This window comes from Oxyura jamaicensis, chromosome 8 (assembly GCF_011077185.1).
Source record: "Oxyura jamaicensis isolate SHBP4307 breed ruddy duck chromosome 8, BPBGC_Ojam_1.0, whole genome shotgun sequence".
Lineage (NCBI taxonomy): Eukaryota > Metazoa > Chordata > Aves > Anseriformes > Anatidae > Oxyura > Oxyura jamaicensis.
Genome location: NC_048900.1, coordinates 19904936 through 19920930, shown reverse-complemented (window position 1 = coordinate 19920930; position 15995 = coordinate 19904936). Strand labels below are relative to the sequence as shown.

The following is a 15995-nucleotide window of genomic DNA, read 5'->3' as shown; positions in this document are numbered from 1 at the left end:
GAATGTCTAACACTGCAATAAAATTTCTCTTTAGAGATCTTGGATCCTTCTTTGTAGGATGGGTATATCCTGTTAAAGAGGTTGTGGAGCATCCATTATTTTGACCTTCTCTCAGAACAATAATATTCCATAATTTGCTTTCTGCGACAATTATTTTTCCTATTGTATCATCCAGTTTTCCCAGAAATATTGACATATGAATGTTGCTTAAAGACATTAACATTCAAAAAACAACAGATACTCATACAAAATACCAGAATATACATTCACTTGTTTTTCTTATAGCAAGTCACATCATCAGCTGTTGGAGGTTATAGTATATTCATATTTTATCCATGTTGCAATAATTTCTTGGAGAGTGAAAATCAGCTGTATAAATGTGTATTAATCAAACTATGTAATGAAACAAGAAATAATTTAAGTCTATAGACATAAATTGATTCTACAACTCAGAAGAATATAGATTTTTCCCCCCCTCTGTGGCAGATCCAAAGAACGGCATTAATAACTTGCTGGAGAAATCTGTCTCCTGAACCCAGCCAGGATGCTAATATCTTTCTGAATTTGCTTTTAAAAGTGAACAGAAACATAAACCAATGGAAAATATCATCCATAAAGACAAGTTTAATCACAAACTAATGAAGGACAGAAAAACAAAACTGTATACCATTTGCAGATCTAAGAAGCCTAAAACTAGCATACTTTGCTTAACCAAAAATATCAAAGGCAAAATGAATAGTCTGTATCTGATGGCATGGGAACCCGCGAATTCTGTGTGTCCAAAAAGGGGACACCATGGAAAACATTTCTGCTAACATCTCTTTTTTTTCATCTACCATTTTTGAAAACAATCACCAAATGAGATAAACAGGGGCAAAATCAATAAGCAATTCAAAACCTAACACATGAATTAAGAGTACCCTGTAATGAATGTTGATGTATTTTAAATCTGTAAATGAATGTATTGCACTATATTTGATTAACTTTTGAACTATGAAGTTCCAGATAAACTATAACAGCATTCAAATACCAAATATAGATTTAGGTTCTTTAGAAAGATCATATCATGAGGAACCATCAGAAACTAGATTTATTTTCTTTCAAATATAAGCCCTACAGCCCCCCAAAGCTGCCCATAGTTTTCCAGCAACAACATGCTTTTAAAGGAAAAAGATTATCCAGTTAAGTAACACTACCTTCAGAAGCATGCTTCCCCTTCTGAATAGTCAGAATGACTTTCTTGATCTAGGAGAGAATTCTAGTTTTGACTTTACCACCAGATATCAGTAAAATATAAGATAGGATAAAAAACATAGCACTTTTTTTTTCAGAATTCTGCATTCAGACAGCAAGTTAATAGCAAGCTACCAAGTCCTAGTTGCACGTGATCTGTACAAACATTCAATTTCAAAAGCTTTAACAGTCTGCCAACGTGAACAATAACTAGTCACAGTTTCAGAGTAACACCATATATTCAAAAGCTAACGCTAGAGCATATTCCTGATTTTTTTCAAGAACACTTTAGATCTGTGTTTAATTGTTAGGGGAAAAATAAAACTTTTTTTTCCCCACATTTACCTTCAAGTTCAGATTTTGATTTAAAGAACTGTGCATTTTGGACATGTTTAATTTGGAAGATGTTTAAGTGGAAACTACATCTAAAAATCTGATCTAATCTTCATCACTCTTCCTAATAAATACCATATAAGTGGATACAGGACTATTATATCTTTGTACTAACAGAACTAGTAAAGCCATCTCATATACAGATAAAAAAATTTCAAAAGACAACAGTCCATTTTTCCCATTTGCAATTTCTCCATTTACAATTCTGTCTACCAGAACAAGTGTCCATATACTTTGGACTGAAGGCTGAAGCTATAGATAGTTGATCATTATTTTCAAATAATAGTTTGTGTCAACCAATCCATAATTTTCTCTGATTAAAATAATGCATTCATATCCAGTATTGAGCAAAATTTCATCATAAAAATAATGCAAATCTAATATCCCCCCCCAAAACAGTCAAACTTCTGCTGAATTAAACAATCATCTCTGCTTTGTGCCCCTTATTCGGAATGATTGTGCTGTCATTATTACAGAAACTACTAGCAATGGCTTTAGCTCTCTACATGAAGCAAACTGAAGATAATCTGAATTTGGCCCCTCAGTACTCACAACAAAATGCAGAGCATCTACTAAACAGCAAAACACACAAGTCAAAAGTGTAACAGACTGTGCAATAAAAACTGCCACGATCTATTATTTGAAAAAAAAAAATTTCTCCAAATAAACTTTCTTCACTGAGAAAAGCACCCTTTTGTTTTAAAGATCAGTCACAGTTATCACGTATTTCCAATTACCGCAATTCTCTACTTACAGACATTTAGATGATAAATATAAAAACATATCAGTACTCTTTTCTAATAATAATCAGAACATATATATATTTACATTTAAATGAATATAAACAACAGTGCAACATAACTAATTCTGGAGAAATTTCTCAAATTGCTATGTTTAGAACATTTACCTTCCTTAATATGATAACGGAAAGTCTTTCCCATGAGCATGAAAACAAGGTATCTAACCTTAAATTCTATATACAACAGAATGTCAGCTTCTTAAGCTGTCTGTGCTGTGTCTATTAGATACGCTGATAGGTAACGGAACTGTTTCTAATTAGGGGGCCATAGATTCTTTGTTTGGCTTCCAGCTAGCTTTCTAGAGAAAAGAGATAACAGATGTGCTTCCAAAAACAACTTCTGGCCAAAGAACTCATATCACTAGAAATGTATAAACCACATTGCTGTACCATACTGCATATTAAATAGAGAGTTTAATTTTGTTTGGAGTAGAAACAAGGAAGAAAAATGAAGATTGAAAACTATGAAAATTATAAAGCATTTGAGTTTTTGTGACAGTACTTTAAATACTTATTAATTTACGTATTTTTGTAAGAAACAAAAGCAGAATTCATGGTTACCATAGTTACACATACTCTTTGTTGTGTTTCAATGCCACATGATCTGATTCAAAGTAATACACATCAGGCTCTTCCTCATCATCCTCTGCAGTGTGGTTGTTGGCACTCTCTTTGGCAGATGGTACATATCCAGCAACAAGCCTAGCCTCAGAAAGTGGCTTTCTTAGTCCATCACTCCCATGGTCTGTATTACAATTCCTCTCTTTTTCATTCTGTTTAATTTCTTCAGAGTTTTTGGGAGATCCATTGATATTATTAATACCTACAGGTACATTCTTTTCAGTGGGACTAATATTATTTTCCTCAACCTGTCCGTTTTCTCTACAAGGAGAGTTATTTTTAGTAGGGCTACTTCTGGCAGGGGCAGCCCTTCGTGGTGAAGTTCTCAATGTATATCTGTGTTCTTGAAGTTCTGAAATAGATGTCATTTGAGCTGAAACACAGTCCAGCACTGAAGAATGTGGTTCAGGTTCACCTGAGATTGATGTACTGTCATGATGAGTATTCGGGTTGCTATTGGTGTTTTCAGCACACTGTTCCTTAGAGGCACTGCTATCTCCTACTACATCTACTTCCTCCTCAGAATCCCTCAACAAAGATGACTGGATTTCAGAAAAGGACCCTGTAGCTGGCTCATCTGCCTGATTAGCATGCTCCTCAGGCAAGCAGTCATTTATTATTTTGTGGTCCTCTAACTTTACCTGTTCTTGAGAGTTTGTGCAAGGCACATAATGGTCTACAACACTGTCCTCATTGTTGCTATTAAGCAACAATGAAGAATGGGCAAATGAGTTTCCATTTTCTGCTACTGTTTTATCCTTGGGCGTACAGGAGCCAGCATTGTTTTGCTTAGCATTCCCATCGAACTGACAGTCATCACAGTTTAGAGAATTTGAGTCTCTCTCGCCAACTCCATTGACAGTCTGGTAGCCTGCAATTTCTTCAACTACTGCAGAATTATTAAATCCTTCTGCACACACATTCACCTTTTTAACTTCCCTTTTGTCACAATCATCCAATATAAGACATCGACAAGCTCGCTTAGTCCCAGGAGAGAGTGCATCATTGTCCGACACTAAACTTTTACGCTCCAATGATTCCTTCTCTGTTTTAGTAGGCAAGTCTTCTTCTGAACTGTTGGGTGCCTCTGAACGTAGACAGCGCTTAATTCTTTTCAAAACTGGTGATACAGGTTCTCCTTGTCTTTTCTCACAATTTTCCACAGTTTGTTTATCAACATTATCTTTTTCGGAAGTAGAAAGCCCTCTCTTTCTAGGGCTCACCCATGATTCCCGAGCACTCTGTTGTTTCAAATCAGTAGTTCTTCCACCGTTACTTCCCTTCTGAGTTTGCACAGACTCTGGCCTCTTCTTTGGTGACCTCGATCGTACTTGAGGATGGGGTGAAACTTCCTCTGGATGAGCAATACTACGGTTTCTTAATGTTCGACCACAAAAGTTTTCATCCAAACCATTTAAACCCACTGTTGATCTTGTAACACGAGTAGATCGAGAAGCAGCCATACTATGGCAAGTCCCTAAAATATGTTCATCATGATCCACTCATTGGGAAACCTTCAAGAAAATAAACAAGAATTAAAAAAAATGCAGAACCACCTACAGATATAGCGATTCTGAAGAATATATTACCACATTTATCTAATGTAAAACCGAACATGTATATTCAATGTATTAATATCACTCCTTTCTATGCTAATAAATTAGGACATTACAGAAGTTTAGCTTGGAAAAGACCTCTAAGGTCATCTATTTCAACTTTTTGTTTAAAACGCAAATCACTCAGGTCTAACCTCCTGCTTGAATAAAATTTAAATGAGGTTACATACGACTACATCCAGCTGGGCCTTGAAAACCTCCAAGTTCAGCCTCTCAGGGCACCCTGTTCCAGTGCTTAACTGTCCTCATAGGGAAAACAGTTTTGTTATATCCAGGTGGGATCTCCCTTATTTCAACTTTTGATCACCATCTCTCATTTTTGCACTATTTACACAAACAAAAAGCCAGGCTCTAGTCTCAATCTCCTCTGAAGTACTAGAACGCTGTCCTCCCAAGCCTTCTCCATTTTTAAACTTTTCATGTAGCTACTTGGATGAATCAACACCTACATGGGATTTAAGTAAATTGACTCAATGCTAAGTTTAAAACATCTAGTTTGAGAGTGTATTTGAGACTTCTGGCTGAAACGCAGGAGCACTTGATCTGCCCAACCTAAAAATATTTTTCATAAAATTCATTTCAGTCTTGCACCTTTTTTTATTCATCTCTAAAAATTCAACATGTAAAACTCCACATCACCACGAATCTGTCATAATATGCATGATAATGAATAGATTCATGTTTGTACATAATGGCATACCATCCCCTTTTCCATCTAGCTGAATTCCAGATTTCAGGAACCTGTTCCACTAACATATGATGTGAAAGCTTAAAATTTTAAATATGGAATCAAACCTTTTACATGCTATTTCGCAAGGCAGAAAATCACAAATGGAAGCAAATTGTTTTATGAGGTGTGTTTTTTTTTTTATCTTCAGCAAGAAGAGAACAAAAATAAGAGCACAGATTCTCAGAATTCTACTATTAAGTGTCAGTTGCTCTTAGAGCAGAAAAGAGAAGACAACTCTAGTACACCTCTTAAGCAATTAAAGTTTGACACTTAATTAGCAGTAATTGTAATAGTAATTACAACTAGTAATGTTGTCTGCTACGGTGTTCTTAGCGCAACTAGTCTTTCATAGCAAATGAAACGTATGCTAAAAGTATTGTTTGGTATAGCTATATATACAATTAATACTCAAATAAAATGTTTCTTCTTCACTATAACAATATGAAAAAACAACTCTGGCATTTAGTTTTGTTAATATAAATCTTGTGAACTCTAAAAATCACTGAATACAAAATTAGTCTCACCCTAATGTATTACTGGTAGTGAACCACAAACAATAACTAAAAAACAAGAAAACTGTTAAAGCCATAAATTAACCTAAGTCAATTATGGAACACAGAAACGCTACTCTCAAGGAGATTCTGGCTTTAGCAGCATTTGAATGAGCAATGGTGTGTTGGGTCTGTCTGGGATGGAGTCACCTTTCCCTGCAGCAGCCCACACAGTGCTGTGCTCTGCACTCATAGCTGGAACAGCACTGGTATCACTCCAGTGTTGTGTCTATTGTGCTGGCACAACATCAGAACTCCTTCCAGGCCCCCAGGAGCCAGCAGGCTGGGGGTGGGCAATTGATGGGGAGGGGACATCACCAGGGCAGCTGACCTAAACCAACCAAAGGGATATTCCATAACACCTGATGTCACACTCAGCAATAAAAGGGGGCTCTCGTGGGGGAGGGTCTCTCCTGAACAACCGGTACGCGTTTTGAGGCCCTGCTTCCCGGGACGTGGCCAACCATCGCTCGTTGATGGGAAGTAGAGAATAACTTTTTTTTTCTTTCTCTCTGTGCTTCCGCGCGGCCTTGTTGTTTCTTTTGTTTCTCTTTCTCCCCATTCCCCTTTCCTTAATTAAATCATTCTCATCTCAAACCTCGAGCTCTTTGTGTTGTCTTTTCTCCCCCTTCCTCTTTGAGGAGGGGAGGAGTGAGAGAGCGGTTGTGGTGGAGCTCGGCTGCCCACTCGAGTAAAACCATCACAAATGGCCATACAATTCTTCTCTCTAGCTTTTCAGCTATCAAGAAGATAAGCCGACAATTGGTGGGAAGAGTAAGTTTTGATGATCTGAAGAGAACAGACAGACTTTCATTACTAATTAATTCTGACAGCATAAACTATACCTCATACAGTACCCTGACCATAGTCTGAGCTATATACTGTAAATGCTCAGTAGTTTACTTCCAAATCAACAATCAGTCAGGTACGATGGACAGTAGTTTCTTCGGTCCCACTTTAAAAAGTGCTGTTTTAAAATCTCAAACATAAACCTGGAAACACAGACTTCCAAGGTACTGAACAGGCAAAATTCTAACCCAGTCAAAGTAACAAATGTGAATAAGACAGGAGATTTTCAAATTTCTAATATATTTTTAAAAACATGAACATAGTAGATTAACTGAAATCTTTCTCTCTCTAAATACATTCCAAAGAAAAACCCCAAAATAAAACATTAATTAATACCAGTTATGAACAGTTCTAATTTGGCTAGGACTGAATAGAACTTGCTAAATTTCAATCAACCACACAAAGCAACAATATAAATTTAAATTCTGCATCATACCTCACTACAAAGTCATTGCTGCAATTCCTTTTTCAGGTAAAAATATTTGTGCATAGCATTGTTTTATGGTCATTTTTCAACTATAGGGCAGGTTCTTTATACCTTGTAACTGTGAGCTTCATAAAGCAGGCCAATCAAAAAGGAGAGGAAAGGCAGAAAAAAAAGCTGTTAGGATACCAAACAAAGACAGGAGGACAGAATTGTTTGGGAGTTGTTTCTTTTGTTTGTTTTTGTTTTTTTAAAACCTGTTTTTACCTGTTCCAGTAAATAATGCATACTAAGGAAATTCAACACAACATAGCAGATTTTTGTTAAGTTGGTCCTGTGTAGTATGTGGAACTGTTGCTATGAATCTTCAGACAAAATACTATCCTGCTTTGTACAGCAACATTAAAGAATTCCCCAAAGGTATCTAACAAGTCACCAAAAAGCAATGCTGTCAAAATCACGATTGTGGAGTCCAGTGCAGCCCTCAGAGCTTATAGTCTAAATTATTTGGTAATTGTGCTACCAGGGACTTCAGAACAGACCCCTAGCACTTTGTATGTTACTATGCTGGAAAGAGCTCTTTCTCTTGTCTGTTCCCTTCAGTGGAGACAGAGCCAGGTTTTGGAAGGCCTTCATCCAAGACATACCGTAGTAGTTGGAGTGGAAGGCCTGTAAGTCAAAAGTGTGATGTTTATATCAGAGAATTCTTGCACTTCGATCCTAGATGTTCTGGAATCTTCCCTACATTCCAAAACTCAGGACAAAGCAAGAAAAAACACTCCTACTTTCCTGCTGTAGAATAATGGCTAGCTCTAGCCACTCTCACTGTTAAACTGCTAGGATAATACGAAAAGGCAGGCACTTGAACAGCAGCATTTTTCTCAGTCGCACACTTCCTGAAAAGCAATGCGCCAGCAGTGCTGCTGGAAAAGAAGAGTGGACTGGCTGAACCACACTGCACATGACTTTTCTTTTCCCTTTTTTTTTCTTTTTAAGTACTTCTCCTTTACAGAACACTGACAAGGATGTGCTGTATAATCATGAAACAAAGAAAAAAAAAAACAATTATGAAATGGAATTGTCAAAAGCTCCCCCAACTGAGTTGTATTTGTACTGCTAAAACCCTCCTGCTTACTCCTGTTTTCTTACATGAGTACCTATGTCTGTAAAGGAGTGCTGTTTGTATTCCGGGAGATACAGGTATAAACGACTGCTATCATATTAACTTCTATTTTGTTCAATTAAGAGTAACAATTCAGTTCAAGTTGTCTGATGAACTCCATCTTAGGAGCAAATATAAATAGTAAGACAGCAAATGGGGAAAACATCAGTAGTTGAGCTGAAGAGGTAAGAAAAACTAACGATATATTGTCTACAATAGTTGTTTGTAACTATTTTCTTCTGCATGCATCAACTTGCCCGTGTATTCTCCCCTTTAATGTACAAGCTCAGTACTTTCTAGAGAGCATTCTCATTTGAGGAGGAACCCAAACACAAAAAACAAGGTCATTTAGACGCTCCATTTCACTTAGGTTTTGTAATTAAGCCTAGCATACATAAGGATCAGTAACTGACATTTGAAATGGATATTGAAAAAAAGAAAATAAAACAAATTCAAATGTACACTTTGGCAAGAAGCTACTGTTAAACTTTACTGTTAAACTCAAATTAGAAATAATATATAAGAAAAAAATCTTAACTGATTTGCTGCTGTTATTTGCTAAAGAAAGAAACCTTACAGAACAATCTGTTATTTACTTAGAACAAAACGTAAAATCTTACCATTGCAAAACTAGAAGAAATATAAACTTCTGATGTTTCATACAGCAGACTCCCACTGCACCACTCTAACAATATCGAACACCATTGCTGACATCCATGAGGTAATCCAAATGCCTTTTTACTAGTTTATGCCATCACATTAGCAAGATTTTGATAACTGTTGAGAAAAAGACAAAGGACATCAATAAAACATAAGTTATTTTATTAAAAAATAAGAAAAATGCAACAGTATAAAGAGTAATGGCTTTCCTAAGAAGCAATTACCAGTTTTACAAGTGTCCCATATAAAGAACAGTATGTTTTAAAGTGATTAAGAATTTGAAACGCTAATTCAGGTTTCAAAAGTAAAATACCTTTCTTGGATTAAGTGATTCAGTACATGATGTGCAAGAAAATGAATTCACAAAGGAGTCATGGCATTCAAACCTCGGAAGATACTTCAAGAGACACAAGAAAGCAACTAGTGAAAAATAAAGATTACAATGAATTATAAAATACTTTTTAAAATATATTTTGTAATTAGATACATAGTGAAAAATAATTATTCTACTATTCAACTTCACCGAGTTAAACTTAAAATCTACATTGGCTCTAAATCCCTGATCTAACCTTAATTAAGTGACATGTTTTCCAGAGTTCACACCAAACCTATTCCTCTCACAAGGAAAGTAAACAAAAAACATGAACCAATTTTGACATTGAAAGACAGAAATAAATGTACAGAATAAAAAGCCACCCTGTGCTTCCAGCTGTCTCCAGAGTATGGGCACCAGTGCCAAAACCCAACAGCCATGAATGAAGAATCACACCAGGAATCACATTTGACCTAAGAACACCCAGTATTATGGAAACACCATAGATCTCTATGGAATTGAGATTACTGAGTCTTTCTTCATCTTCTGTTGAATTCATTAGAATGACCTTATTTTCATACTGAAATTTCAGAAACTTCACCACAAGCTGACAGGCTTATCCACTTTTGTCTTTCTACACCATTATTATACTTGGATTATAAATGTAAAAGGCCTTGGGAAACTGTCTTGTTTACTTTGAACCTACTAATAATATCATATTGGCAAGAGTTGAAAATGAATTCCCTATCATGTTAGCAATTCAAAACAAATTCATCTAGGTAAGAACTGAACAGATTAATTATATCTAGTTATAGTGAAATTCAATAATAAAAGATATCTCTACAATGATGTTAAATGAAGTATCACAAATTCTATTACATGGCTAACTAAATCAAATGAGATTTCAATTATTCAGTGGAATTTCTGAATTTAACAAACAGCAGGGAACTGTCAAAATAAAAGACAAATAAAGAACAGAAAAACAAGAACGCAAGGAAAAATATTTGAAAACCCAAGAGGTAAATGACTGAAAAGAATAAGCAAGAAGGTATGGCAGCTACCTAAGCTGTACCAGGAACATACCCAGAACACAGAGATGGGACTCCATGAAGAGCTCCAATATGAACTGACTTCAGATTGTTTTCTCCCCCCACTACATCAATTTTAATACTCCGGTATGTTCTCAGTTACTTAAACCTGTACAGTTATCTTTCCTATTGATTGCTTTAAGTGTAACTTTACATAACTATGAAAAGTAAAGACAGATTTTGACAGATTCTTGCAAAAAAAAAAAAACATCATACTACAACAAAAATGCCATTGCTCAGTAATGTTGGTAAAACTTAAAATACAGGAAAAATCTAAGACACTATACACCTGTAAATCAAACAGAAGAAATCCTAATCTCAAAAAATTTAATTACTTTACCAGTCCATAAGAAGTGGGCATTTGTGTAAGTTGTTTCAGGAACAGCCAAACTAGCAATGGCAGGCTTTCCACTGATTTGTAGACTTTATCTCCCCTAATTTCCTCTCCTCCAAAACAACGCTATTTTACTCCCTGCAGGAAAGAAACCACCCCTGCTGTGCCTAGTGGCCTTTTGTGAGAACAAGATTTCTGAAACAGCAGAAATAATATAAGTATCGCATTAGGAGAAACCAAGGTGGAAAAAAAAAAATACCACCTGGTCAGGACTTTGTTACCTGCTTTGCAAAAACTGAACTGACCAAAAAAATATCAAACCCCAAAACAAACCTTACTGCATTCTAAGTTCATCAACTTAGAAGTTCATTTGGCAAAAATGTCTTGAAAATAAACTATTTCTTTATATTTAAAAATTAGAGTGATTTTTTTCACCTAGAACAAACATTCCATGGCCGAGAAGTTCACTGGAAGCCTAATCTTATGTTTTGGAAACCACTCTTAAAGTATTTATGACTTGACGTAAGGTGTGCAAGGGAAACTAAACATGCTTCAAGCTTTCTTCAGGGAACAAAATCAACCTTAAAAAAAGCAAATATTGCAATAAAGACTCTATAAAGAATGAGCTAAGAAACAACATGGTCTGGTGTGTGTGAAGCCTGCTAAAAACAAAGGAGTGAGAAATTACAGATGAATGTAGAATGTAATGCAGACAGAGACAAAGCTTTAAAGAGACTCTGAATGTGTCTCCCATAGGGAGAGATAGGTAAGCAGTGAGACAGTAAGTGGTGATACTGATTAATGTATGACCATAGGGAATGGTCATACATTAATCAGTGAAGTGTGGCACTTCTTCACAGTCAGACGGAAGTGTTACACAGCTTTATGTGGACTTCCCTGATAAACACTGCAGTCAGATTATGATTAAGTTAACCAGCAGCCTATTTAGCAAATAGGCTAGTAAACACTGACTTGTGTGTACAAAAAACCTCCTGCAACAGGGGAAACAAATTTACACAGAGATGGATACAAACACTGGATGACAACTCCTTCCATAAATATATAGAATAACCCATTTCTTAACTGGGTTAAGCCAGCCCTGGGTATCTGGGAACCAAATACAAGTCAATTATTTAAAGGATTTAAAGGAATCCCAAGAACTAAAACACATACACAGCTAGAGAGAGAAAGTACATTCAACATAGCCCTAAACTAGAAAAGCAGCACTGAAGAAGAGTTCAATATAGGAACATATGGGGCATATCTGCATAGAGGACCTGAAAGGAGCAAAGCTCCACAGCCTCTACTGTAATTGTGTGGTGGTGCTTTATATCTGGTAGTTACAACAGACACATTAACATTATACACAACTTCAAAAAAATACACAATCTCATACCTGTGTGGTAGAAACAAAAAAGATACCCTTGCAACAGGAAAGTCTCCCATACTTATTTACTGTTGCATATTTTATGGCAATGGACAATAATCACAGCCTTCCACATCAATTCAACCATAGAAAATAAAATACTTCGTTCACCTCATCTAGATTATAATTAATCATTTTTATATGATGAGAAATTATCTGTTCTCTTCCTATTCTTCTGACTCGAAACTAATAATCCCTTTCTATTCGTGCACAATGACAATATGCGTGGCCATAAAGATCAACCTTTTCCTGTGTGCAGATACTACAGCTGCGGATATCTGCTAGCAGTAGTGCTCTCATGTCCCATACAGCAGTAAATCCTCCAATCTGTTATTGGTTTAGTTACCATTTGCAAGAACAAGTGTGACACACACACGCAGCCACCCCCTCCTGTTTTATTTTCATTCTGTTCTAGATCTGTGTGACCGTGCCTGCCTCTCTGCCTGAAAGGAAGATAGCACAATTTGCTGTTCAGTCACAAGTCTTTAATCATACTTCTTTCTGTCAACACAACTGGGGAGTCCTTGATATATATTCTTTTTTTTTTTTAAGCACTGCATTTTATTCTTTAAACAACTGTGTCAGATTTTACATTGTCTGTTTCAAACTGTAATAACTCAGAAGAAGCATCGCTTCTGCACGTCTCTTTAATACTGAAACACAGAACGTTTTCTGGGAAGGAAAACGAAACAAAACAAATCCATACCAATGACAGTAAGATGGTATGATCTGAGTTTAAGACTGCACATAATTTAGCTAGTTTGACACAATGTCCACTTGATTATTTTGTATCTCATCCCAATCTAGCCCCCTAGTTTTGAAATGCTGCTTCCAGCAACCTAGTGTTTTTGTACACCACTATTACAATGTACCAAACATAATTATTAAAACAACTATGATTTTCACACAAGTATATAGAAAAATCTACCCTATTTCTGAACCTGTAAACATTCTCTCTTTCTGTCAGAGCCTCTCCAAAGCACTCTAAACTGCTGTCCACCACTTATGTTTTGGGATAGAGCTGTGTACCAAGAACCTCCTCGTAGTGTATCAGAGTGCAGATACAAAACCGAGAGCCCAAATGGCTCTTCTCAAGCCTCTAAATTCTACTTCTCCTAAGACTCCATCAGAGTTCACAAACCATATTTGATCCGAGTTGATTTGTAACTCAATCTTCTACGTTAAAGAGGTTTAACAAAGAAAAAGCATAACATTTATCATCAATCTCCTATTTGTCATTATAGTCTATTATGCTCATGGCATACATTTTTAACCAATTAGGGTATCCCTACATTAAGCAACATGCACACAGTCTTTAATCACTAGCAGGACACAGTATTTGCTGCATGCTGTGGGCCTTTGTGGAGGGAGTGGTGTTACATCTGCTGGTTTTCTATTTTCCACATCAAATTATATCAAAGGTATCTTGAATAGGCTTTTGTGTTCTGACTGGCTACATATCTCCTGCTCGTTACACCGTTTACCTTCTTCTTATCAGCTATACATTCCAGACCACGTTATTTGAGTGACAGAAGAAGCTATTAGACTACACAAATTTTAAGCTTGCATAGTACTACTTAAGCATATATCTCAAAAGTAAAGAATATTCAGGGATCACTTACACTACGAAATAAAACTGGGGCATCTCTGCGCTAGAAAATAGCAATTCGTAAATCCTCCGTAGAGCAGTATGTTATGCAGAACATCTTTAAAAATGGAAAGTTCATTGTATCAAATGAAAACTGCAGAAGCTAGTCACGTAAACAGAATCTAATCACTTACAGGAATACTTGTGCAAGAAAAAAAAAACACATCTGTGAATGGAAGAGCATCTGCACAGACCTCAGATTATTGGGACTTTGGTTTATCTTCACATATACAGCATATCACCTCCTAGCAAAGTGGCATTACTAAATTAGGGATGAATTCCATTTAACAAATTATATTCACCAAGTCTATCACAAGTATGCCAGCATCCCTTCCCACACATAACTACATTAGCAGGAATTTAATTTTCTGAAGAAGGCACTATAGTTTTCTGATTTCACATTACATCAAACACAAGCAATGCTTTCAAACTATAGAAACAATCTGCACCAAAGACAATACATAAGTTACTTAAAGCTATAATGAAAGCCTAAAGGCAATAAGAGCAAAAATAAGTGTTACAAGGCCCCACAGCGAGGAACTATTCTCGTATTTCAGCTATCTCTGACACAGTAAAATTCCATTACATATGGTCAAATACAGTTTGTCAGAGTAGGACTTGTACTACTTATATTTACCTCATATCAGGACAGCAAGATGAAACAAAGAAAATAAAGAAAAAAAGAAAAATTTAGAATGGTAAAAAAACAAACACTTTTTTTTTTAATTTATTTTTATACAGTTATACCACTTAAAACTGGCAGGGGTATGCTTTACCAAAAACACACTAAACTGGAGACAAACCGGAATGGATAGTTTAATATGCTCATTTTCTTCCTTAAAATAGAAAGATTCACAAGGCTAGACAAACCTATTCTTGGACAAAACAAACAAACAAAAAAGGTCTTTAGAAAGAATCTTACAAAAAAGCTGATTGTAGTTCTTCTGGGAAAAAAAAAAAAAAATCCCACCCTATATTGAAGAAGAATAACCTGAATCTGGTATTTAAATAACCGAATGTGTGAAAATAAACATAAGCTTATCCTCCTCTTCTCCATAATATAAGCTTCTTTGCACTGTTTCACATCGACCCTTCTTTCTTTAAATCCGTAAAATAAAGAGAAATGTCAAAACAGCAAGTTATAGGAGAATGACCAGACGTGCCCATCTGTCCCTCTGTAACCCTTCCAGTCAGCAGGAGGTTATCAAAAGGCTGCTACTCACATTAGGGAATTTAATAGGAGAATAGTTATGATAGAGGCATAACCCCTTTCCTAGGCAAATTCTAACAATAGGCTGCCAATTTATATAAAACAAATATAAATTATGCATGGGTACCTATACAATAGAACCCTAGAAAAAGAAAGCACTCTATCAGATTTCTTTTCCTTCCAGACAAGACCTAAACTGCTTTCAGTTTTTTGTATCTTGGCCAAATTGGATTTTGAGCTGAAATCGTACACTGAGGCATCTGCCTTGTACAGCTACTCCCACCCTGCTGCCTTTCCCCTCAATTTTCAGTCAAAATAATTAGTCATTTCTGTGCACAAATATGGAATTAAAAAAAACACACCACCACAATTCAATCCTCTTACTGGTTAGGATAGCTGAGGTTTTTTTCAAGGAGTTTGTCTTACCTCCATGCTTGGTAGAACTGTGATGAAGGCAGGCTAAGGGGAATGCTAAGCATGAACAGATGGGTAAGGAGAGCACTTAGATTAACAAAGCGAGTGGGTATTGACTGGGAAAAGAGACAGACTGGAAATCACGAAGAATTAGTAGAAAACAGTGGGCTTACTACTGCGAGAGGGAAACTAGGACTGGGAATAACTGGAGGAAGCAGGCAGACCTTGCACAATCTGGGATCTTACCAAGTCACAACCAACCCCCAGCTGCCATCCCAAGCATTTGCCACAAGTGTTTGTGACAACAGTGAATAGAAATATATTGTGCAACTGTGCTATGAAATGGACCTGCAAACATGTCTAAGATGAAAATATCAACTGCTCTTTGTATCTTTTCACATGGGTGCCAATGGATCAAATTAAAAGGCCAGCCAGCGTGCTGTAGCACAAGCATGAGTCAGCTCACGTGGCAGGAACGAAAGGTAAAGACGTGAACTTCGTAAGCAGTACCAAAGCCCTAGGAA

The 15995-nt window shown here is 36.3% G+C and overlaps 1 protein-coding gene across 3 annotated transcripts in view; it reads right to left on the bottom strand.

The window, feature by feature from the left end:
• The window catches only part of ZZZ3 (zinc finger ZZ-type containing 3), a 62161-nt gene that overhangs the window by 27811 nt on the left and 18355 nt on the right, over nucleotides 1-15995 (bottom strand). For all 3 annotated transcript variants that reach the window (XM_035333286.1, XM_035333288.1, XM_035333287.1), the window contains exons 2-3: nucleotides 8999-9155; nucleotides 3002-4560 (exon numbers count right to left, since the gene is read on the bottom strand). In XM_035333286.1, coding sequence (XP_035189177.1) covers nucleotides 3002-4509 — 1508 coding nt within the window. In that variant the 5' untranslated portion in view covers nucleotides 4510-4560; nucleotides 8999-9155. The remainder of the gene's footprint in view (nucleotides 1-3001; nucleotides 4561-8998; nucleotides 9156-15995) is intronic.